The sequence below is a fragment of the Echinops telfairi genome, unplaced genomic scaffold, assembly GCF_000313985.2.
Source record: "Echinops telfairi isolate 266 unplaced genomic scaffold, ASM31398v2 ScPeMD7_6080;HRSCAF=6971, whole genome shotgun sequence".
NCBI classification, from domain to species: Eukaryota; Metazoa; Chordata; class Mammalia; order Afrosoricida; family Tenrecidae; genus Echinops; species Echinops telfairi.
In genome coordinates this window covers 554780-581057 of record NW_022109980.1, presented here as the reverse complement: position 1 = coordinate 581057, position 26278 = coordinate 554780, and the positions used below count along the sequence as shown (strand labels likewise).

The window sequence follows — 26278 nt, the reverse complement described above, 5'->3', positions numbered from 1 at the left end:
AGCACAGGAAAAAAAAATGTTACCTAACCAGTAAGACCAAACTTTGACTTCTCAGCAGAAACCATGCAGGCAAGGAAGACAATGGATGACAGATATAAAATCTTGAAAGAAAAATATTTCCAACCAATAACTATATATACAATAAAGCTGTCCCTCAAATATGATGACAATATTAGGACATTTTGAGATAAAAATAAATTAAGGATATTTATGAAAATCAGGCCGACATTGTAAGAATGCTAAAAGGAGTCCTTTGGGCAAAGAACGAACCAACAATGTCAGACAACCTGAAATGAAGACACAAGACAATCTCACCTGAAAAACAACTCAGATTTTCAAAAATAAGCCTCTGTAAGAGATCCAATGAAATGATTTGAAAAATTAAAATAAACCTACAAGTCCAAAATAGAAAACCAGAGACATCCATCTGTAAATAATAACTACGAAGCAAAAAGAGGGACTAAATAATATGACAGAACTTCAAAATGGAGAGACAGGCAGGACAAGATCAAAATGCAATAGACTTTTAAACTTAGGAAGATAAAAATAAATTACAGTGTAACAAAGTTAATAAATCTTTTAACTTTAAGGAGAAAAGTCATACAAATGTAATAACCCAAAATCAACAATGAACAAATGACAAGATAATCTGATAAAAAAATTAACTCACCACAGAAAAATGCACGGAACAAAGAAATCAACACCAGAATAAAACTCACAAAATGACAGCAATAGACATTAATTGCATTGAATGTAAACAGATGGGTTAAGCACCAATACAGAAATATAGAATGGCAAAATAGATAAGAAAAATAGGACTTTGCTGACTTACAAGACTCATGTGCAAAAATAAAAATAAATTTAAAATCAAAGAAAAATTAATGTTATTTGAAGGGAACGTAATGAAAATACGTTAAAAATATTTTAGGGATTTTTCCTTTTTAGCAAAAATCCTTCTCTGCCAAAATAATTTTAAGAGCTGACATTCTTAGTGGAAAGAGTTCTGCACTGGTATTAGGAGATCTGGATTCCAGTCTCACCTGTACTGTTAATTAAATCTGTGATTCATCTTTTCTGGACTTGGTTTATATTTAGCTCTAATTCGTTAAAATCCACCAAAATGTATTGTTTATTGCATGCTGGCAACTAAACTGAGGGCTAGTAATAATCACGGAAGGTGAATTAACAGTTAGCAATTAGTAAATGTTTACGCTTGTTTCGCCGAGTCACATGTACTCTCTCAACCTAAGAAATAGGAATTACTGTGCTATTTTATATATTTTATAAAGAAGGTTACTGAGGTGTATGTAGGCAGGTGAAATAACTTCTGAAGACAGCGCAAGTGGTGGCAATAGTGCTGGATTTCAGATCCCTCACCAGTAACCAGAGTGAATCCTTGTCCTCATCACTCAATCATCGTAATGGCAAACATTTGGGTCTCTACCCAAGCGTACTGTGGTGGATGGAGCACATTCTGGTGAGTGAGCAAGGATGCGGAAATTAGCCTATGATTAGAGGACCAATGAGATTCCCGATTTACGTGCTGCCAGGAACGAGATTCTTCCACCTGCTTTGGTTTCCACACCGGGCAGGTAAACAGACAGGAAGTGTCGGCGCGTCTGACGCCCCTCCGCCTCTCTAGGCGTTCCATTGGGTACGGGAGAGCGTGGGGCGGGGCGAAAGGGCCGCGCGGTGTACGCATGCGCACTCAGAAAGAGGCGTGCTAGAGGTACGCGGGGAGAAAGGGACGCGTTGTGTGGGCGGGAGGCTCCGCTAGGCTAAGGAACCATTTGCCCCGCCCCCCAGCCCCGCTCCCCCCAGCGTGGTGGCCTTGGCTTCCTTATCGTCACCACTTTTAGCAAAACCAACCAGAGGAGCCAGCATTCAGCTAGAGCAGCCTGAAACCCCGAGGCGAGCTGACGTGAGCGGAGAGCCGCGAGCCAAGAGCCGTGAGCCGCTGCGCCTTCCCGCGACGTTGTAGACACCGGTGAGTGCTGGGGTTTCAGCGTCCCACCCCAGCGGACCCCGGAGTGGCCTGACCCCGCCTCTTTCAGAGGAAGGCTTGGTCCCCAGCCCACACCCAGCATGCTCCACGCGAGACGCCAAGGCAGGTGCTAAGGGAAGAATAATCAGCTGGGAGGGAGAGTCGCACTCCTGGATGTACTCTTCTGGGCCCCTCAATTGGATCTTGAGGTGACCATGCTTTACTCTGTCTGATCTCCATTTCTGCCAACTCCCTTTCTGATACCTCACCCCAGCATCTTCACCTTCAAAAAGAGATTTACCCCAACCTCTCGGATTTGTGCCTAATCACTTCATTTGTGCGTATTTTAAGTTTCCCTCTACTCTGCTCCAAATATCCTATCATGAGCGTTCACAATTGGGCGGAAAAACCTCATTAATTTGTTTGAATCATGTTCTGTACAACTTTATTGACTTCTTGAGTCTCGGTCCGTATTTTTTGCAGTAGGTTCTAATCAGGCAGTATTCTGACACGTATATGAGGGGACTATAGAAAGTTTGTGGGGAAATTCCATTAGCTTTCTAATCCATTTTTTCTGAGGACTTTTTGAAGCCTCCTCGTATTTGCCATTATGGAATTAAGAGGCACATGTGAAATAAATATATGCCAATATCAAAAATGTTTAATATGAAATGCTAAATCCCTTAGTACATTAATTGTTGAGCACATCTAATAGGTCTGTCTTTTAGCAGAGCGTGTTCTACCAGGGAGTCCTGGTTTAGCTGCTAACCACAAGGTCAGTAGTTTCAATCCACCACCTGCTCTACAGGAGAAAAATGAGGTTGTCTGCTCCCATAAAGATTGACTAGCTGGGAAACCCACAGTGGGGCAATTCTACTCTGTCCTATACGGTCGCTGTGAGTGGGAATCCACCTCCTCCTTGGAGCTGTGCTTATTGATCAAGTATTGTAAGCAACCTTGCCGTCCTCCTACCTCTCTCCCCACCCCAACTCTTAGAAATTTCATGTGCCAAGCAATTCTATACCTTACCCTTCTGGTAGAGGTCAAAATCTCCTTTTTTCTACAGGCATACCTTGTTTTATTGGGCTTCCGCAGATTATGAAGGTGTGTGGCAAACCCTGCGGGGAGCAAGTCTAGCAGTGCCATTTTTCCAACAGCATGTGCTCATTTCATGTCTCTCACATTGTGACCATTCTCAGCATGTCTTAAACTTTTTCATCATGTGATGTAGCATACTTAAAAGATTACAGGTATAGTGTAAGCTAACTTTTGTTTGCACTGGGAAACTAAACCCTGTGTGACTTGCTTGATTGCAATATCCACTTTATTTCAGTGTGCTGGTACCAATCCCACAATATTTTCAAGGTATGCGTTGTAGAAGAAAACCCTAAGGATAGTTTCCTTGTAGCAATGATACTTGACTTGTGGGAAAATAAGTGATTCGTTTATAAAAGTCTCAGTGATAGGGTTAGGAGCACTGTGGAGATGGCTGTGTAATTTTTTTAAGGCGTTAAAGTGATGTCAGGAGATCTGGTGTCTAGTTTCATTTCCACTAACTGTGACTTGGGAGTTAGCTGCTGCTGGACCTCAGTTGCCCTATGAAAGGAGAAAAAGAGCATCAGAGAACTTCCAAAACCCCTTTGAACTTAGACAAAAAGATGATCTTAAGTAGCTCAATAAAGCATTTGTGGAGATGATTGAGAAAAATCTAGTCTTGACTAGCAGCAGTGATAGCATGCAATTTTTCTTTTCAGAAGTTGTATTAGCTCTTGGCTTTTTCTTGGAACAAGGAGCCCTGGTAGAGTAGTGGTTACCTGTTGGGCTGCTAGCCACAAAGTCAGCAGTTCAAAACCAACAGTCGCACTTTGGAAGAAAAATGTGGCTTTCTACTCTGTCCTGTTGGGCCGCTACGAGTTGAAATTGACAGTGCCAGTGAGTGAAGGAATTAATAATGTAGACTATGAGTTTAGTTTTTGTTTGGGAGGGGGGTTCTTTGTAATTGCTCATTGAAATAAAAGAGTAGATTTTTCTTTTTTATTTTCCCAAACAAGATTGAAATGCCATTTCAGGGCATAAAATGGCCATTAAGGAGCCCTAGTGATGCAGTTGGTCAAGTATAGGGCTGCTCACCAAGAGGTCAGTGGTTCAAATCTGCCAACCAGCTTCTTCTGTATCAGAGAAAGATGAGGTAGCCAACTTACCGAAGGATTTATAGTCTCAGAACCTAGGTAGCAATTCTGCTGTGCCCTATGTGGTCACTATGCGTTGGAATCGACTCAATGGCAGTGGGTCCCTAGTTATACCTATATTGACTCAGTTTTCATCCAAATAATTCATTCTCTGTGTACGCTCTTAATACACCAATTAGTTGAGCTACTGTATTGGAAGCCATTTAGTTTTAGGAGAGAAAGTGTAAATATTAACATAGAGCCTACCAGTCTCAAACAGCTAAGGTCAGCAGCCATTAGTTAAATAAAATACTGGTCAAGAATAGAAATGTCAGCACATAAACCATTGGTGATTGACTAGTTGTAGGTGGCCATATTTGTTAAATTGTAGGTTTTGGTGTCAAGGTCCATTTAAATCTGCAAAAGTATTTGAATAATATAAGCTTGTGAAAGGAAATTCCTGTCAAGAGAATGATGGAAGGACAACTTGATAGCATTGGTTTCTAGGGTTAATGCTTTGTTGTAATACCTGGTTAATTAAATCCCCACAGATGGAATACAATAAAGAGCCTCTTCCCCATAGCACATTCTGTCCCATAGAAGATTTATTTCAAAGTTCCTATTTTATTGAAAGCTAAAGATTCCTAGGGTTGTTGGTACTTTATCCACAAACGGAATTTAAAATGTGGGAACCTTTTCAGTGTGTAGAGCAAAATGTACATATAAGGAATAGCAAATCAAATTACTACACTAATCCTTCCCTTTAAGTATTTTAAGGATCTTTTTCTTCTTTATAGGAAAAATGTTTTCCGAAAGCAGTTCCTTTTTGAAGGGTATGATGCTTGGAAGCATTTTCTGTGCCCTGATCACTATGCTAGGCCACATTAGGATTGGTCATGGAAATAGAATGCACCACCATGAGCATCATCACCTACAACCTATTAACAAAGAAGATATCTTGAAAATTTCAAAGGATGAGCGCATGGAGCTCAGTAAGAGTTTTCGAGTGTACTGTATCATCCTTGTAAAACCCAAAGATGTGAGTCTTTGGGCTGCAGTGAAAGAGACATGGACCAAGCACTGTGACAAAGCAGAGTTCTTCAGTTCTGAAAACGTTAAGGTGTTTGAATCAATTAATATGGAAACAGATGACATGTGGATGATGATGAGAAAAGCGTATGAGTATGCCTTTGATAAATATAAAGAGCAATACAACTGGTTCTTCCTCGCACGTCCCACTACATTTGCTATTATTGAAAACTTGAAGTATTTTTTGTTTAAAAAGGATCAATCACGGCCCTTCTATCTAGGCCACACTATAAAATCTGGAGACCTTGAATATGTGAGTATGGAAGGAGGAATTGTGTTAAGTATAGAATCTATGAAAAGACTAAACAGCCTTCTCAGTGTCCCTGAAAAGTGTCCTGAACAGGGAGGAATGATCTGGAAGATATCCGAAGACAAGCAGCTAGCAGTCTGCCTAAAATATGCTGGAGTGTTTGCAGAAAATGCTGAAGATTCAGAAGGAAAATATGTATTTAATACCAAGTCTGTTGGGCTTTATATTAAAGAGGCAATGAATAATCAACCCCAGCAAGTAGTAGAAGGATGCTGTTCAGATATGGCTGTAACTTTTAATGGACTGACACCTAATCAGATGCATGTGATGATGTATGGGGTATACCGTCTTAGGGCATTTGGACATATTTTCAATGATGCTTTGGTTTTCTTACCTCCAAACGGTTCTAACAATGACTAAGAGCTGGAATGACAGCATATGTACACTGTATAGGGCATGCATTGTCATTATGTGTGGTAACAATTACATATTCAACACAGTGGATGTTTCTTTTCCTCTATTTTTGTTTTCCATTTAGTGACACTGGTATACACATATTAAAATGTACTAGTATATTTTAAAAGGAGGTGGTGGTCTTTTCCCCTTAAAAGTACAAGTGTGTTGAAAAGAAATTTGTGAAGCATAACTTTTCAAGTAAAGGGTATAGTTGTAATTACTATAGGTGGTAAATTCTAAATTGTGAATGTTAAAAATCTAATGTACCACATATGTTTGCTGATTGATTAGACAAAAATCAAACCTCTTTCTAACTTTCTACAATATGCAAGTCAGTCTCTAGTTGTGAATTTTCAAATAAAACTTTAGCTGTGTTACTTCTTTAATGTTGATTCATATTCTAAGCATCCCCAAGTGCCAGATTTGCTAAGGAAATGTTCCTAACCAATGTTCAAGTGAAAGTTTAAAGGTAACCCCCCTGAGAAAAATTGGAAATTACTTGTAAACATTAAGTCATTTTCCTGGGAGCAAACTTGGTGCATTCCTCAGAATATGCAATTTCAGTGGCTCTGTACACTATGCAGACACAAATTGGAGTGGTGACTGTAAAGAATATAGTGTTAGTTTTCCAGTTAAACAAGCTGTCAGCTGGGGCTTGGATAAAAATCTGACTTTTGAGATTTACCATATATTTTTTATTTACCATATTTTCAAAGCAGATGACATTGCTGTTATATGGAGTTTGGTGGGAGAGGACTGTCCATCAGCTCCTGCATTCACTTGTTTACATGGGTACACTTGTGAAAATATGGTGCTTCCATTTGGCAAGTGAGTTCTTTGAAAAACTTGTTCTAGCAATCAGGCAATTTCACTGACTTGAAATTAATCTGCCCTGTTTTTCATTTAACTGTACAAATGGGGAGATTTCTCCCACATTCATGCTTGCAGCATATCCATTTGCTTTTGGACTGGGGGGCCTAAATTCACCATTTGCCTTGAATTACCATACCAAGTGCCTACTTTTTAGGGTCAGGATTTTAAAGTGATTCTACTTGATGCTTTACCCTGAAGTAGAGACAAGCAGGTTTGAAAAAGTTGGGGGGGGGGGGTGTGATAAGGGAGAATTCCATTACTTTTGATTCTGTTTTTCTACAACTTTCTGAAGTTCCCTCATATAGCACCTCCTGTGCTGAAAATCTGTGAATTGCTCCATAATATGGCCTCCTGTGAATTATATCTGTAAATCCCATAGGATGTGAGAGTGTGACATTTCAGAGATCCCTATTTACTGTAACCTATTGTCATGTGCTTTAGCAAATCAGAAAGATAATTTCCTCAATAGGGCCTCAGGCTTCAAATTATTAATCTTATCCCTAGAGTAACATGTAAAACTGTTTACATTTCTCTCATTTCATTGAGGCTTTTGAATAAAACCCTGCTTTATCAAATACCCTAATATGTAGTCTCAGGTGTGGTTTTCAACATAAAGTTGCCATTGAGTTGACCTGATTCATGGTCGACAAAAGGGGAGGCCACCAGGCTTTACTTTCAAGACATACCTGGGTGTGATTGTTGCAGATTAAATATTTTCAGTGCAAGTACAGTGATACACAGCTTATATATGGCTCCCTACCTCAAACACTATTAAGAAATATGTACTGAATTTATCATCTTCAATTATAATAATGTATATCAGGATATAGTTGTGATCATTTGTTAATATTTGAGAGAATACATTTCACTGTTTGATTTGCTAATGAGTGCTCAGGTATCATTGTTGTTGTTTTTTTACCCAAATGTTCTGTTTGTATTTTAAAAATGAATATTCCTTAGAAGTTTTAAATTTTAATAATATGCTGTTTCAGAAATCAATAGTTCCTAGTAACATAAATAGTACTACTGAGATCATGGTTACAAATTTGTCGGGTAGCTTTACATAGGAAAACAATGTATTAATATTTAAAAATAAACCTCAGGACAACTTAAAAAAGAAAATGTATTCAATAGCCAAAAACTATAACCCTAACCCCACTGTTAGTGGAAAGAGAAGGGCTGAGTGAGTTGGGGAGAATGGAGGAAATAGATCATTATTGTTTGCCTATTTTTTTTCTTTTAGGCACCTTTTATTTTCCAAAAAAAATTGTTAATATATAAACATCTAATTTTTAAAAAATTCTACAACTGGGGCGGTGTATGCGGTGCCTGATTGAAAATGACTTCCCAGAACTCGCCGCCCTGCCCTTTTGTTTGTTCTGCAGCGAGCCTGTGGGGCAGGCTAGAACTGCCTCTGCGTTTCCAAAGCTGTAACTGTTTACGGGAATACAAAGGCCTGTCGTTCTCCAGCAGAGCGGCAGGTGGTTTCGAACTGCCGACCTTGCCGATCGCAGCCCAAGGCCACCCTGCACTTACGTGAAGGTCCTCTCCTGACGTATTGTGTTAAAAATTGAGCTGCTTAACCACAAAATCACCAGCTGCTCCATGGGACGAGACAAGCTTTCTACTCCTGTGAAGAGTTATGGCCTTGGTTACTCACAAGGGCAGTCCCTGTCCTAGTTGGGTCCTTTGAGTCGCAAGCGACTTCATAGCAGTGAGGGTTTGCATCTACTCTAGGAAAGAGTTAAAGTCTTTCCCCATCAGTCTCCCCTGACTGCCTTGGTTGGAAGCCCCTGTACCAATCCATTAGCCTTTCTATCTAAAATAATGTACAGGTCTCAATCATGGTTCTGTTCCTACTCATGTAATTGTGATGTATTGATCTACCACCAATCAAGAATTTGTGACACATCCCCTTGTCCCTTGCCTTATTGGGGAAAAAAAATTTCTACAACTATACAGCTGTTTGCTCCATTATTTGCATAGATGACCACAAAACAAAAATAAGAGGGGAAAAAGAAGCAAAACAGCAACTGATTTATGCGATTGTCTATTTTTAAATACCATGGATATAGGTAAAAGTTGTTTATAAATCAAACTGGACTTAAAATGCCCATCATTTTTTAATACTGCAGTTTTCCTTGTGTATACTTTGTGTGAACTCAGTATAAGGTCTTAAGCTTTTGTGGAGAACAAAAAGAGCCCTAACTCATGATTCATCCAGGCAATTCAAAAAAATTTTCAATTCCATGTAAGCTTTGCAATTAAATAAAAAATATTAGTTTATTGTTAGACTAACCCACACAATTCCTCCTTTTTTTTAGATCATTTTATTGGGGGCTCTTACAGCTCTTACCACAATCCATCCATTCAGCCATTGTGTCAAGCACTTTTTTTTTTGTATGTTTATCTTTTTTTTTTTACACAATTCCCATTTATTTGGCAGTTTACATGGATTCCATGTAAGCAAGAATAGTCTCATTAGTGATGTCTTGCTTTGGCAATTGGACAGAATCCCCTAGCAGGAAGAACAAGATCTAAAAATAAAACTCATTTTCACTAGATTGATAGAACATAGAATTGCTGTCCTTAGAATGTGATGGACTTACATTTGAAAAAATGTGTTTGATCTAATGAGTGACTGACAAACAACCACATAGGTATGCTTCATCATCAGACCACCCCAGTATATGGCTGCAGAAGAGGGGAAAACTGACCCTAGCTTGAAGAAGACTCTGAATACCCCTTTTTAGCATTCTAAAGTACTTGACTTTTTAAGGAAACTTTGGGGGACACCAACTATTCTCTAACCTAGCACTAACTAATAGAGATAGAATATGAACCACATGTGCAATTTAAAATTTTCTAGTAGCCATACTGAAAAAATAAGACATGGGTGAAATTACGTTTAGCAACACATTTTATTTAGTCCAATATATGAAAAATATTTCAACATGCATTCAGTATAAGCAATAGAAAACTATCATTGAGATATTTTACATTATTTTTTTCCTTTACTAAGTCTTTAAAACGCAGAATGTATTTTACACACGAGAGCACTCCTCAGTTCAGACTAGTCACAATTCAAGTGCTTAGGAGCCACTTGTGGCTACCGCATTGGACAGTGCAGTTCTAATTCCAGGAGGATGAAACTCCCTGAGATGTAAATGGAAGAAAACTAAAACCTGCTTCTACAAATTGCATTTATCTTTGTGGTTTTCTTGAATACAGTGGCAACTGCAGCCTGACTTTAAGCATGCCCCAGCCCATGTCTTTGCATGAGTTCAATCACTGGATCTTCCATGTCAAATGTAAAGTGTTGGATCTCGAGCAAAGTATAAATCAGATCCTTTAGCTTTTTTCCCCCCACTTAGATTGTCACTAAACTGGCTCATAATTACCCTATAGAACGGAATAAAACTGCCCCTGTGGGTTTCTGAGGCTCTTAACTCTTTACAGGAGTAGAAAGCCCTATCTTTCTCCTACAGTGCAGCTGGTGGCTTCGAATTACCAACCTTGTGGTGAGCGGCCCAACACAACCACTACACCTCCAAGGCTCCTCAAACCAAAAATGTGCCTATAGTTAATTAGCTTTAACATTCACTAACTCAACTTCTCCGTAGCTATCTTTTAGTTATATTGCTAGTCTCAGAGCAGTTGTTAGGCCTGCCTTTGCACCATTCATTGCACTCTACAGAAAGTCATTGCCACACTTGTAGTCCTTACTGAAAAGATCTGGCCAAGGCTTCTAAACACGGTCACACCTTCAAATGGTCACAAACCACTGAGTTGAAGGTGACTGATGGTAGGGAAAATTCAGACCTTAGGACTGAATTCGATTTCAAAACATTCTCCCATATCCTTCCCTGCTACTGAAGAGGAAAACAAGCTCTCTGGACTTCCTTCAGAAATCCAAAAAATATTGCTGTGCAAGTATCCTAGTCTTAGTTCATTCATTCTACCTATATTTTCTTACTGTGGAACAGAAACCTGGCCCACATACTTCTTCAGTAACCCATAAACTAAGATGGGGATGTCACTGTGAGCCAAACTTAACATTTGTGAAATACACAGGGAATCATAGACTTTGCAGTCAAGCAGACTTAGGTTCATATCCCAACTCTGCCACTTACTAGTTGTGTACAAGGAAGGATTTCAGAAGTTCAGAGAAAAAAATCCATTATCTTTTAATTCTACTTTTCCACAAACTTTTGAAGCTCTATAACTTCAGGAAAGTTACACAATGATTCTGACCCGTAATTTTCTCATTTGGAAAATGAGAATATCTACCTTAAAGAATTTTAAAGATTTAAGCAAAATACGTAAGTAGAGAATGTAGGTGGTACTGTGATTACCCTGTCACATTTAAGGAAGTTTACACGTTCCAAAAAGTGAAAGTATGTAGTCCTTAACATTAAATATCTTAATGGTAAAAAAATAAAATATTGAGGTGATATTGAATATTCAAATGCACAAGGGAATACCTTTGAACACTAGATAATATCCATATATTTAACCTGTGTTATGTGATGAGATAGCTTTCCTCTCAAACAGATTTTTAAATAATTTAAGCATAAATTCAGAGGCTGCTTTTAAAAACATCAAATTCTCATCTGTGCCATGTTTGTTGGACGTGTTCTGTGGACAGAACTATGGGTGGGGTGATAAGTCTTTTGACCTCAAAAAATAAAAAAGCACATTAACTTATCACATGTTCCCCTTTCACAGCAAATCAGACATTACCAGGGTCAAACCTGCCTAAATTAACATGGTTTCTGTCACCTTACACTTTCATCAAGAGTTTCTCGTGTATCTGTAAAAGCCACTGCTTAATGAGGGATTCCTGCATACTCCCTAAAGGCACCTGGGCATTTGTTACTTGAGATTATTGAATTTCACAATTCCGAGAAACTAATGAGGCCAAGTGCCTTCTGTCTGTATTCTGGTGCAAGAAAATAGAATCACTTGTCAAATCTCTGTTTCAGGTAGTTTACAAATATTCTGAAACCTGTGAGAGCTGGAACTCAATGGAACTGCCTGGGCGCAGTCTTAGCACTTTTCTAGTGCTCATGTTTGTGGAAAGAATTTTGAGTTTTTGTTCTCTGACATGTCTCCACCTTAATAGATTCCAGCTTTTGCAGGTTGTACCATTACATTTTTTAACTTTGTTTTGAATATAGCTTAACCCCTATCATGTTAAAAACCAAATAACCCAAAAAAGCAATGTAGATGAAAACTATTTTCCAATCATGTTCATTTTGAAAGCTATTTAGCAGATAAATATTTGGTAAGTAAAAGCTTGCTATGATCCCACTAAATGAAGCTTGTTTCTACTCTATATTCACATATAATTCAAGTTGAACTTACTTAAATCTAGAATGTTTATGGTTACACAAGCTGTAGAAGGAACCCAAATCATCCAAAAACATACTTTTCTTAATCCTGGAGAGGTCAAATCTAAGAAAGCTGTCGTGCGCCTAGAGAGCAAAAAGAACAACGCCTTCTCCCCTCCTCCTTACCCTGCCCAGCCTAGTCCAGATGTTTAAGTGAAGAGAGAACTTTGTCCATAAAATGTTGTTTTTGGAATGGTACAGTGTTGTTGTGAGGTGGCCTGGAATTGGTTCTGATTCATAGTTACTACCCAACGTACCAGGAGGAAGCACTGCCCAGGCCTGTGCCACCCTCACAATCGCTCCTATAGTTGAGCCCATTTTAGCATTAGAACAAATGAAGACAATATTCAGAGTCACAATGCATATGAAAATCTTTCAGATCCAGAGAATTCAGAAACAGGCATTTTAAGCTTAATAGGGATGCAAAACCAGAACAAAATGCTGCTTTAAAGCGTTCATATTTAAGCATACTCAAGGACTATTAGTAGACCATGTCAATCTAGCATGCAGTTTTATCCTGTCCCTGGGCATCGTAAGCATCATAGGACAAGCCCAGAATTTGGGAAAGCAGAAAAGTGTCCCCTATGGAAAAAGAAAAAGTTGGTAGTGAAAAAAAAAAAAAAAAAAAGAATCACCCAACCCCAAGGCAGCTTCTTAGGCAAAAAGAGAACCAAGACATGTTTAGAGAAATGTCATTTTTCAAAAGTTAGAACAAACACTGTTACACCAAATGATTTACAGCTTACAACCCAATCTTTAGTTCCCATTCTTGAGGAGTGAAAAAAAAAGTACCTGCTTCACCATAGTAGGTTAAGAGAAGTTAACAGTTGTCATTGAGAAATCACGTCTTGGGATGAAAATTTTAAACAAAATCAAATTGGAAAGAAATAGATCTTTGTCTTTTTTAAATCTAATTCTTTGAGGGAGTCAGTTATGTAGAGTTCTGGGAAAACATGCCATGAACATGAATGGAATGGAAGTCCAACCCTATATTCACCTACTGGCTGAAATAAAGTTCTAAAATAGGAGGGGGGCGTAGATCAGGAAGAACAATAAAATGGGGAAATTATGGCTTATTTTTTAATGGGAATTTAAAGTTGTATAAGTAGTTTGATGGGTGTTATTTTTTCAAAGATAAAAGTAAGGAGGGGGAAAAAGCTGATAACAAGGGTTCAAGTAGAAAATGTTTTGGAAATGAGGATGGCAACATGTACAAGTGTGCTTGATACAATTGAATTATAGATTGTTATAAGATCTGTAAGAGCCCGCAATAAAATGATTAATTAAAAAAAGGTAAAAGCAGTTTAGTGTATGCTAAGACATATTAAGATGGCTTCTATATTTTGGAGATCACAGACTATTGAGTTGTAGCATTCATTTAAGGCTCATTTTTCATCACTATTCCTGATAATTATATCACTTTTCCCTTCTTCAAGTCCAGGTCTTTTTAGTTACTTGGAATATCACTTTTCACTTGTTTGACTATTCATGTTTACTATATTTCACAAATAATTTCATTTCTAAGGCAGGCCATTAAATTAGAATCTGGCGTAGCAAGGCACATCATTCTTTATAAAACCTAGTATTTTAAAAATAGAATTTGTTTTACTAACTGATATTTTATTTCTCAAAGTAGTCAAGAATGAAATTTAATGCTCTTTAATTTTCATGGCAAGTTACAAAAATTAATTGTACTAATGGGTTTGGAAATTTTTCCTTCTTTCTTCCATGGGACCTATTCTTAATGAATATGGTATTGGGAGAAATGTCAGTGAATCACCTCACACATAGCCCTTTTCATTTATAAATTAGATTCTCTAAGTGGCTATCCTTGTAAATAAACCTGCCTAGTCTTGACATTGACTTAAATCTTGGTGTTCAGATTTGTTTATTCTCTTGATCTGATGACATTGTGGTCCTTTACTTAATTGATTTCAATAGAAGATTAAATTATTGTTGCTTTAGTTGGCCATTTTTATCTATTCTTTTACCAGTCGCCTATAAATACTAACATGTAGAGTGTACGTTTCCATGTACCAGTCTCCTGGCTGACAGGTATGACTTCTTTAGGAACTACGCCAGAAAGACTGATACTAAAAGTACAGTTATGTCTAATCTTTACTGCCTTACTATGATTAATACAATAATACAAAAGTACTTTTTCAATGTATTTTAAATGGCCTAATTATTATGTGTAATTGAATATTTGAGAAACCACAAAGTGATGGTTATATTTGGCATCTCCAAAAAAGTAAAAACTCACTGCTATCCAGTTGATTCTGACTCACAGTTACCCTATGAGACAAGGTAGAATTGCCCCAAGTGGGTTTCTGAGACTAGCTCTTTACAGGAGTAGAAAGCCTCATTTTTATCCCACACCACAGCTGATGGTTTCAACCTGCTGACCTTGCTGTTAGCAGCCCAATTTGTAACCACTATGCCACCAATGCTCCACTGAGTCAATTCCAACTCACAGCAACCCCATGGAATTGGGTAGAACTGCCCCTGTGGGTCTCTTGAGACTGTAACTCTTTATGGGAACAGAAAGCCTCATCATTCTCCCTTGGAGCAGCTCATGGTTTCAAACTGCTGATCTTGTGGTTAGCAGTCCAGTGCACAACCCACTACACCACTAGGTTATATATTTTCCATTTTCACCTCTCATCATAAATCCATTCTAATGGATACTCATTTAGAAACTGGGAATGATTTTGAGTTTTCCTGAAGACTACTGGAATACATATTTTCAAACAATTAAGGAACCCAGATTTAAAGTTAAATTACCTTGCTTGGGGGTATAATTTTGTTTACTATTTTTACTAATATATAATTGGCATACCATTAATATTTCCTTTTTTTGTTTTGTTTTTTCTACCATTAATATTTTCATAACATAAAACTAATGTTTATTATCATGAAATACCTCTGCAGATCTAGTGACTTGCTATTCTTAGGTCCTCCTTTTAAGTAGTATGCTTAGAAATAATTTATTCTTAGTGCTTGTTGATTTGTATATAGAAGGAGCACAATTTGGCAAGTACCATATCTTCTGTCTAGCCAGTATCAAATACTTCCAATGAGAAATGATCCTATCTAGCCATGGGATAAATCCAACAGTGTTTATGTTTGGGGTCCAACATATTCCATCCGCTAAAACAGGATTGGCCAGTGGGAGAAACATGTAATTGGAAAACTTGAATGGGTGCAACCCTAGTACATCTGGATTTTTCAAAACGTTCTCACATAGTTATAATCTAAGAAATAGTTTATATTTGGTTCATATGTATTTTGAAAATTTCAATGAACAAAATTGGAGAGGTATTAGGAAATTTCTTACTGACTTTGTAAGCAGCTTTGAACTGTCCGCATTATCCAGATTAAAGTATTTCTTCCTCACTAGATTAGAAGCTACTTAAGGGCAAGGGCTACTTGTATATTATCTTTTTGTCATACCACCTAAAACCCAGTAGACAATAAATAAATATCCGTTGAGTTGAACTGATCTTGGTGAGTGCAATTGAATCAGATTAAGCAGGAGTTTATGTACTATAGATTGGTTGACAAAAAAATTAATTTTGAAATTTAAAATAAACTAGACACATTGCCAGAGAGAAAACAAGCTCTACCAATATTACTATCCTCAGGTATATGGATAAAGTACGTTTCCTTTCCAGTTAAGGTGCGTAAAGCTGAGATAGCTGGTAGTTTAATCTCAGCCAATTAGCTCTGTGCTTGACCCTGTTTAGAAATTGACAAGGAGGGAACACACACTGACATTCCCAAGTCACCAAAAAGGCTGTAACCTCTGGGGAAATATACATATGTAGTCTATATTCCAGCCCAACACTGTCAGTGTATCTCAGCGTAGCAGAAAAACAAGCAGAGAAGTTGATGTTGAATGCAGGGTAAGAGTTGCCTATCCTATTCTGTAACCATGGTTAGAGCTGAGGATAAATTTCAGAAACCAAACAATGAAGAGGTTTTAACTTCTCTAATGTGCATGTGTATGCACACTTAGGCACTTTTATTAATAGTATGATTTTGCTAATGCACGGAGAAAATCCCATGTTCTTTTTATTCCTTTTTTACCATGAACTTTTTGAAGTCCCCTCATAACTTGGTCAGTTAACATTATCTTAACATCAAAAATAAAGGTTCCGTTTAGTTTTGACCAAAATGAACTGCAAATACTTTTTTCACGAATATATGGAGGTGAGGTATAAGCCACAATTAGGATGTTCTCTTCCCCAAATGGGAAGAACATTTGAATTTCAAGCTATTAAATCTGTATAAATCTGTTGACTCCGTTGGAGAAACCTACCCTAAGAGATGATTTAGAAATGTGTTCCTAATCGACTACACGTTCTTAGGAATTCTGGTGGCATAGTGGTTACATGTTTTGGGCTGCTTGCCACAAGGTCAGCAATTTGAAACAATCAGCTGCTCCTTAGTAGAAATACAGGGTGTGTTCTACTCTCATAGAGTTACAGTCTGGCAACAAATGTACAAATGTGCTTGACACAATAGATGGATGAATTGTGATGAGTTGTATGAGCCCCCAATAAAATGATTTAAAAAAAAAGAGTTATAGTCTCAGGCACCCATAGGGGGCAGTTCTACCATGTCCTATAGTATCACTATGAGTCAGAATCAACTCGATGGCAATGAGTTTGGCTTCAGTTTTTGGAATTTATACTTTATCAGGAATAATAAAATTTAACAGTAGTAAGGTACAAAATATAACTTAACAAAAGGAAAATAGTCTGTAATAACAATTTATAATCTATCAGGGAGCCGCAAGGGTTGGGGCGGTGGGGGAAGAGCTCATCCTAAGTCTCGATAGAAAGTAAATGTCTAGAAAAGAACGATGCCAATATATGTACAATTATGTCTGATACAATTGATATATAGATTGTAATAAGAGTTTTTAAGAGCCCCCCAATAAATTAATCTTTTAAAAATTAAAAAAAAGGAAAATAGTCTACATGGAACTTGTAACCGTAACTCTACTGGTCAGGAAAGAGACAAGCTGTTGGCAGACATAGAAGAATTCAGTTAATAATAAAACATGAAAAAATGTCCAGGCCTTACCCCAGCCCAGAAGAAATAGTCCCCAAATTATTGACCTTCCTTTGCTGTGATCCATGTTCACCAGGAAGCTTCCTGTTCACTAACTGTTTACCCTAGATAATTCTACCTCTAAAATTTAATACAGTCACAATGCTAACTTAGAAAATTCAAGGTTTCTTAGTGGCAGGTGGTGTCTCAATGTAAGGATATGTAACCCCCATCTATATTACATGATGGGAAGGCCCAGCCTTGATCCCTCTCATTTTTTCACATCCACCCTCACCTTTCTCATCAACTTCTAACTGTAACACAGGTCACCACAATCTGGTAAATGTCTGTATCCACCTGAAAAATAAAATCACAGGCCACATATTTATAACCAACCAAATGAAAATGGCTGTGGTACTAGAGTAACAACAGCAACGCAATTAGGAAGAAAGGCATTTTATCACTGGAAAACTTTGTAACTCATCTTTCAATGCCCAAACAGCCTACTTCCTACTGAAGTAGGTCAGTCACCCTCCTACTCCACTCATAAGAGATACTCATTATTTAGAGGATAAAATGGGGACTCAAATATAGAGGTTTGAGGTGTGGTCTGATTTTACCCAGATTCAAGAGAGCATTAAAAATAAAACACCTACCCATTTACAGATATAATAGGGGCATAGAAATGAAATTACTTCAGCGATGAGAGGGAAAAAAATCCAGAAAGGGGAGGGACAAGGAATGCTACTAGATTTCTTCAGCTGTATTGGGAGGGGGGGTATTAACGTCTGGATTTCAAGATTACAATAACAAATGCAATGTATAGCCCTTATATGGTGCCTATTCAAGCAAAAGGGAGCCTTAGTGGTATGGTGGGTTATGTGTTAGTCCTATAACCTCATAATCAGTAGTTAAAAACCACCAACTGTTGTGAAGGAGAAAGAGGAGGCTTTCCACTCTCATAGTTATAGTCTCAGAAACCCCTGGGGACCATTCTACCCTGTCCTATTCAGTCAATCTGGGTCAGAATTGACTTGATTACGGTGAGTATAATATAGTCAAGCCAAGAAAAATATAACTGAGTATTTGATATGACACAAACTTTTTTAGTTATGATAATAGTATTTTATGTCCTTTTTCTAAAAAGACCACGTATATTTCAGAACTACCTAGGGGCTTCAAAATCTTTGTGGATAAATAGAATTATAAAATAATGGAATTTTTCCATGAATTTTTGAAGTCCCTTGTACATATTAGTTTTGGATTGAATTAAATTATGTAACTGGAAATTATTCCAAAATAATCAGAGGGTGGGGAAGGGAAGAATAGGTAGGCTATAAAAGAAGTAAAATTGGATACAAATTGAACCAGAAGGGTCTATTATACTATACCCAACCCATTGCTATCAAGTCAATTCCAATTCATAGTGACCCTGTAGTCCAGATTAGAACTGTTCTTGAGGGTTTCCAATACTGTAAATCTTTATAGGAGCAGATAGCCTAATTTTTCTCCCAACACCTAGCCATCAGCTCATTATTTCCTATCATCCAAACTTACTGCCATGGAGTCAATTCTGACTCATAGTAGCCCTATAGAACAGAGTAGAACTGACCCTGTGGGTTTCCAAGACTAATTCTTTACCAAAGTAGAAAGCCAAGTCTTTCTCCCTCTGAGCTGTAGTGGGTTTGTATATTTCCTATAGTGAAAAGTTAACCTAACGCACAAAAAAGCCATGGGGTGATGGGATAAAATTGCTAGTCTAGCTACAAGCCCAGTTAAAGACTATTGATTCTTTGTGGGAGCTGGCAATTAAAATGGCCAAAACTATCCTTAATCTTGCATCATTAGCCTAAGAAAGGGCATCAAGTTCCCTGAGTTTGGTTACTTACCAGGTACCTAGTTTTAACTTGAGTTTTAAGAAAAACTAAAATAATTTCTGAAGCTAACAGCATTTTAGCATCTGTTGAATTTATTCAGCATAACCAGAGACAGTGTCTTCATGCTGCCATACAGAGATACAAACACGGAATTACAGCACAATATCCATGTTTTTCCCCAAGTGCATTCCTTCTGGGGATCATTTATATGTTTTCATATGCCACAGCCCATCATTTAAATAATGGATATTTTCTATGCCAATTCCTTTGTTGACTTTCTCACTGTGAAAGGAAAAGAAAACAAGTAATAATAATTATGTGCATTTTATATGCCCTTAGATAAAGTACATGCTATTTTGAAATTATTATGCCACAGATAGGGAATTTATTTGTATTACACATATTACCAATATAAAACTATATTGCTCCTCTGCAATTCATTTGCTAGTGATTCTGGTGATCCAACTAGTGATAGAAGCAGAGTTATAGTTATAGTGTTACATGAACCTCAAAACAAAATAAGTAGGAATAATTTAGTCATCAAATGGGTTGTTTTAAAAATATACTGCCTGTATTTTGGTTCCATATATTGAATGTTAGTTTTCCTAATGCTATCTTCCATATACCACTTGTACCAGGTAAACAATGCTGGCATAGTTGGTTATTTGTTGGGCTGCAAACTGGCAGCTCAGCAGTTGAAACCCGTTAGGTACTCCTTGGGGGAAAGATGAGGCTTTCTACTTCCATAAAGATTGACAGCCTCAGATACCCACAAGGAGCAGTTGTATGCTGTCCTGTAGGGTCTCTATGACTCAGAACCAACTGGATGGCAGTGAACTTTGGCTTTTTTCTTTTTTTGCAGGGTGGGGGTGCTGAACTATGTGGCAATGAGTTTGGATTTTTTCCTTTTGTATTTGTTCTTTTGGTAAACCAGGTTGCCATTTTAAAGACTCACAGATAAACACCTCCCCCTGCTCAATTTGAGCCTTCTTAAATGTTTGAAAGTACTACATCCGATATGTCAAAAAGTTCACACGCTGGGTTTATTTAAATCAAAATGCATATAAATATGTCCCTGCTTTAGTCTTCTTAATGTGCCTTCAAAAAAAAAAAAAAAAAGCCCAATCATAACAGTAGCTTCAAGAGATCTGCTGGCCCATTTAACTCAAGAAGCAGTTAAGAAAATTGAAAGCGGTACTTGTAAGGCAGGAAGAAACCTATGCTGTGGAATTGTCCATCACAATAAAGCACCTGTTTGTTCTTACCATCCTGATTTTACCCCTTCAGACTTTTTTTTGTTTCCCAGACCCAAAGAAGACACAACATGCCAAAACCACCATTTTGACCTGTAAATCAAGCATCAAATTTGTTAGGGAAGAATTAGGGATATAAGCCTCTCACAAGTGTATAGACTGAGGTGGAGGAATATGCGAGAAGCAATAATGCCTGTCTCTATGATCTTTGTAGCAAAATTTTTTGTTGCTTAACCCTCATACATAGAAAAAATAGTACTTGGGTACTTTTCACTCAATCCTTAAAATAGGTTCAAATGGCTTCCCTAAGTGTTATCAAAAATTGATAACTTGCAATAATCGATAATAGATACTTGCAAGATGTGCAAATTCCACCTGTAATTCTGATGCTACCTGGGTAGGTTAGCTGAGAAGCTAAGGGGTCTAAATTGAGACTTACATGTCTTCTGCAGACATCTTCATGACTCCAACACACAGAGCATGCTGTTTTCCTTCTGCCATTATTGCCTTGAAATTCAGCACAGCTAAGAAAATCTCTCTTGAAACAGCTTTATGTGGGAGGAGAGGGATTAAATAACAATCATGTTGCTAGTTAGGTGACTTTGAGCCCATCTTGTGACCTCTCCTAGATGGCTGACTCTTTGAGGGTAGAGACCTAGCAGTCTCTGGGCCCATAAATGCTAAAAGATGTGTCATTAAAAAAAGATAAAATGTCTTGCATGTAAACATTAAAAATTGAAATAAATATCAATTGTTCTAGTACTTTAATCATAGAATGGTCATCTAATGCAAAGTGTAACAGTTTCAACCTTTCGAGAACAAAGAGAATGTTCTTGGTTATCATTTGAAGCTTCTGGAATTAGTTAAACACAACACTACGGTACATATTGAAAAAATAACAGTTCAAGTATAAGACAGGATTGCTCTGTTTTTGCAACTTTCTATATACATCTATAATTACTGCTGAATAAAAAGTACTTTTTAAGTGGAAAAATTTTCCAATCTCTATTAAACTTCTGACCTATAAACTTATCAACACTTAGAGAAAACAAACATAAAAAGGTGACTTGTTCTCACAGAATATTTTTATTCATTGGTTTTAATCCATCCTTTCATTTAATGTTCCTGTTAGCGCTGGTTGTTCCTACTTCTTATAACTACTGCCACAGAGGATATGTTTCCCCTTTAAAGCAAAGAACACATTCTGAAACCTCCTCCCATGGCCTTCCCACTCCTGTTTTCTCCATTTCAGTCAAGTACAATACTCAATGCCATGGAGTCAATGTTTCCGAGACTGTAACGATTTATGGGAGTAGAAAGCCCAGTCTTCCTCCCAAGGTGGTTTCAAACTGTTGACCATGAGAATCGCGGTGCAATACGTAACCACTACACCACCAGGACTCCACCAGGGCTCCAAGTCCAATACGGCTTCAAAAAGTTCATGGAAAAATCCCATTAAGGGGGAAAAGAGGGAGAAAGTGGAGCTGATAGCAATGATGACTATATAACCCTACGTAAGGGGAACGAATAACAGAATTGTAAGTGAATGGATACATTGGATGGTATAAGGTATGGGAAATACACACACACACATATATATATATATATACACATACAGACATACATACATATAATTAGGGTTCCTGGAGGTAGGGAGCTAATATCAAAGAGTTCAAGAAGAAAATGTTTTTAAACTGATAGTGGCAGCACATGTTCAAATTATGGGTTATAATATCTGTAAGAGCTCCCAATAAAATTAATAAATTTTTTGATTCAGAAAAATTTTATTAGATCACTGACCACATAATAATTGCTGTTTCACAGATTTTTATATAGGAGAATTTGTTTCAATCAAAAGAGCTTTTAAAGACAAAAGAAACAAAGGCTCATAGTATAAGGAGCATTTATACGTATTATTTGTATAAAATTAAATGATTTTGCATATTTAATATCCTATAGCATTAAATGTGTAAATGATGTATATTCTGTATATAACAATTAAGTGCAATACACCTTTCAGTGCATATGCATTCCAGAGGATGTACACGTACTTGATACACTTGGAGCTCTCTCTGAGCTAGCATTTATTCCCTCTGCAACTCAACTCATGGCAGTGTCATTCTGGAAGTGGGTGATATTAAAAATCCTGGCATCTAGAGTTTCTCTAGCCCCTGTGGTCCTTCTGAACAAACAACCTTTTGGGTATTTTTTTTAATTTGTTTTAAATTTTATTTTACTGGGGGTTCTTTCAGCTCATCACAATTCATACATATATCCATTTTGTCAAACACATCTGTATATAAGTTGTCATCATCTTTTTCAAAATATTTTCTACTTGAGCCCCTGGCATCAGCTCATCCCCCCCGCCCCCAAATAATTTTTTTTTAAGTGAAAGAAGAAAAATCCCATTAACTCTTAATTCCATTTTCCCCACAAATTCTTTTCAATTTGAAGGAGCCCAAGTAGTATAGTGATAACGTATTAGGCTTTCAACAACAAGGTCAGCAGTTCAAACCTGACCAGCCAGCCTCTCCTAGTGAGAAAGATAATGCTATCTGCTTCAGTAAAGATTTGCAGCCTTAGAAACCCAATGGGGCAGTTCTACTCTGCCCTCTAGCGTTGCTGTGAGTCACAATCAACTACATGGCAGTGGATGGGTTTTCTAACGACAGATAAATGGCCACTTGAGCTGTGAGAAAATTATGCTCCTGTACAGAATAGTTCACAAAAAACATTTAATCTAGAATATAGCTGGACCGATACTGTAGACAAGGCTATGAGTTCATAGATCTTTTAAGGACTATCCATTACCCTTTACGAAAACATGTTCTGTGACCCAAAGAACCAACTTAAAAATGAATTTTTAAACTGAAAGTTGGAGATTGTCCATAGTTCCCTATCTACTCACTTCTAACACACAATTTTTGTCTAGGAAAGGTGATACTGTACCTGGTCTCTAAATTCTCTTTCCTTCTGAGTGCTTTCACTCTATCTGAGTAAGTTGAACATAAAAGCAGCAAGCTGATGTCCAAAGAATGATCCAGTTAGGCCATATATATCTTCTCTGTTAGTAATCCAGCGTTTGTGCTGTATACTTACAGTCTGAATAAAACTGGCTCTAACTGGGTTGAAATCCAGGTGAGACTCTTTGCTAACTTGTTCTCATTTAATAATTTTTTAAATTACTTCCCATAACTTCAAATGTAACCAGAAAGGCAGGAGAAAATGGTAACTGTAACCGCTGCACACATGGTGTCAAGGCAACTAGCAACAAAAACAGCCTGCCAAAAAAATGTATGGAATGTTTTCTTAAAGGAGTCCTGGTGTCAGTGGGCTATGAATTGAGATGCTAACCACGAAGTCAGCAGATTCAAATTCACCAGTGGCTCCACAGGAAAAAGATGAAGTTGTTTAATCCTCTAAAGGTGTAAAGTCTAGGAAACCCAAAAGGTCAGTTCTACTCTGTTCTATAGGGTTGATCTGAGTCAGAATCAGCTCAACAGCAGTGTGTTTGGGAGTTTAGAATAATCTCTTGATGGTAGGTCTTTCAGAAATGGATGAACATGATGTATGTTTGTCTGCAAGGACAGAACTAACACTTTTTCCTGGGAAGGATACAACAATTGTATCGACTGCAGCAGGGTAAAGCTTAGCTCCAGGAGATGTTAAGCCAGGACACATGATATTTGCTCCACTGAGTACAAATTTGATGGCTCCTTTATCAACTTGCTGATGTGGTAATATAAAGGGATCTAGAAAAAAAGAAACGCATTACATCGTTTAGTAACGACTAGGGATACAACAGGAAAAGGCAAAGGGCATGAACTCATCTCCCGGCCCCCCAAAATTATAGTACTCAGGTGCGAAATAAAACAGATACTGTTTTTCACCTATCAAATTGATAACTGTTTTTAAGAAAAACAATCCCCAGTACTAGGATGTACAAGAAAACTTGCATTCCCATGCACTATTGGGCATCATCTTTCCGTAGGATTATCTGACAACATGCTTTTAGAAAGAGTCAAACTCTTTGACTCAGTTTTTCCAGACCTTTATCTTAAAGGGGAAAAGAGAAGTATAATGATGTTGGCTGCATGATTTTTAACAAACTGGAATCAACCTAAATGCCCAACAGTAAGGTAAGTTATAAATGACTTAAGATATGTCTCTTATCTATAAAATATAACTGTTTTTGGAGAATACTCCAGGCCATGGGAAATGTTCATAATGGAGAACCCAATTTAAAAAGAAAAAAAAAGTGTCTGCACATGCACACACACCACAAACACAAAGGAAATAATCAGATGAAAACATGCCAGTATACTAATGATTATCGCAAGGTCATGAAATTATAGGTAATTATTAGTTTGCTGTGTATATCTGTATTGTCCAAATTTCTATAATGAAATATATATATTTCATTTTATATCTATTTATAAAATAATCAGGGCTGTCTAGCAAAATAATAATAGGTAGTTTAATGCACTTTAATGCCTTAGCCCTAAACTTCCCAGTTGTTGCGGGTTTTTTTCCTACTCAAATTAGAAATTTAAAAGGACTCCAAAGTAAACATCTTACTGATAAAAAGGAACCCAGGTAAGTTCATTTACCACTCAAAAGCCATAATTTGTTTTCTAGCTCTTCACCCTCATTAATATCATACATTTAATAATAGTAATAATAATAAAGTTGTGAACATGTATTGAACAATTGCATCATAATAGCTACATTTATGGAACAATTACTACATCACTATAATGGCTATTGTATGTTCCAGGCATTGTTTAGGGGCTCTACTGCACTATCTCATTTAATCCTCAAAACCCTGAAAGCTATATACAAGTATAATCTCCATTTTAAAGATAAGGAAACAAGGCATAAAGAGGTTAAGTGATTTGTCAAAATGACATAATTAAATAACATAAGTAGGAAGTGAACCCAGCTGTGCCTAACTCAAATTTTATGCTTGTAATCATATCATCCTGCTGCTTTTTCAAGAATAACTTTAAGATTCTGAAAGGTTAGTCCCTAGCAAAATTTTATTAACATCTATTCTTCCCACAACGTATTATGAAAATGATGTTCAACATGCAGAAATGTTGGAAGAATGGTATAATGAATACCTGAACATCTACTTCGATTTAACAATTTTTCATTAACATTTTGTTATAGTGATGTCTCTATGTGTACCTTTTTCTATACCATTTAAAAGTAAACAAGTAACAATGAATATGAAATGTTCTGAAGTTGACTCTGGTGGTGATTGCACAACTCAATATGATTGAATGATTAAATTATATGATATATGAAACTAAAAAAAACCTGATAGTCAATTCATAGCGACTCTATAAAATTCTGACTATAATGACCCAATATAGGGTTTCTGAGGCTGTAAATCTTTACAGGTGCAGTCTCATCTTCCTCCCTTGGAGCAGCTGGTGGGTTTGAACTGCTGACCTTGTGGTTAACGGTACAAGCTTTACATCACAAGGTCACCAGGGCACCTATCCAGCACAATCCTCCACTATAAAAAAACATCTCCTAAAAATAATGACATTCTCCTATATAATTACAAAATAATAGCCAAACGATACTCAATTTTTCAACTGTCCCAAGGTTTTTTGTGTAGCTTGAATTTTACTGCTTTTTCAAACTAGAATCCAATCTAGGTTTACACAATCGATTTTCTCTTTGCTCTCTTTTATTTTTTTTAATATAAAAATGAATTAACATCACCAAAATGCCTTCACATTACCAAAATAATTACATTGGAAAACTCATTTTGTGAGCATTCAATTTCTCTCCATCCCAACTTCCTTAGCTCGGTGCAGTCAATCCTTAATCAAATCATTGTAATTATTCTTTTTTTTTTTTTTT

The 26278-nt window shown here is 37.1% G+C and overlaps 2 protein-coding genes across 6 annotated transcripts in view; one reads left to right on the top strand and one right to left on the bottom strand.

Moving 5' to 3' along the window:
* The first annotated feature begins 1821 nt into the window (after positions 1-1821).
* On the top strand, positions 1822-6328 carry C1GALT1C1 (C1GALT1 specific chaperone 1). Of its 3 annotated transcripts, none has more exons than XM_004713052.3 (2): positions 1822-1987; positions 4950-6328. In XM_004713052.3, the coding sequence occupies exon 2, from the start codon at positions 4955-4957 to the stop codon at positions 5909-5911; it is 957 nt and encodes a 318-aa protein (XP_004713109.1). In that variant the 5' UTR covers positions 1822-1987; positions 4950-4954; the 3' UTR covers positions 5912-6328. The 3 variants fall into 3 exon arrangements, with proteins under 3 accessions (XP_004713109.1, XP_045151794.1, XP_045151796.1); XM_045295859.1 differs by lacking the exon at positions 1822-1987 and adding an exon at positions 1997-2107; XM_045295861.1 differs by lacking the exon at positions 1822-1987 and adding an exon at positions 2157-2193.
* A 12894-nt stretch (positions 6329-19222) lies between these two features.
* Positions 19223-26278, bottom strand: part of MCTS1 (MCTS1 re-initiation and release factor) — a 10133-nt gene continuing 3077 nt past the window's right edge. For 2 of the 3 annotated variants that reach the window (XM_004713050.2, XM_004713051.3), the window contains exons 4-6: positions 24020-24153; positions 20841-20908; positions 19223-19430 (exon numbers count right to left, since the gene is read on the bottom strand). In XM_004713050.2, the coding sequence (XP_004713107.1) occupies positions 19349-19430; positions 20841-20908; positions 24020-24153 (284 nt within the window). In that variant the 3' untranslated portion in view covers positions 19223-19348. Of the gene's footprint in view, positions 19431-20840; positions 20909-23518; positions 23643-24019; positions 24154-26278 lie in introns of those variants that run through there. The other variant, XM_045295862.1, reaches the window with a different exon arrangement.

Bases quoted from the DNA above. Each gene is read 5' to 3' on its own strand.
- C1GALT1C1 (XM_045295859.1), top strand. From the start codon at position 2,086: ATGCTCCACGCGAGACGCCAAG. The intron at 2,108-4,949 runs GCAGGTGCTAAG...TCTTCTTTATAG, and splicing joins GCTCCACGCGAGACGCCAAG to GAAAAATGTTTTCCGAAAGC.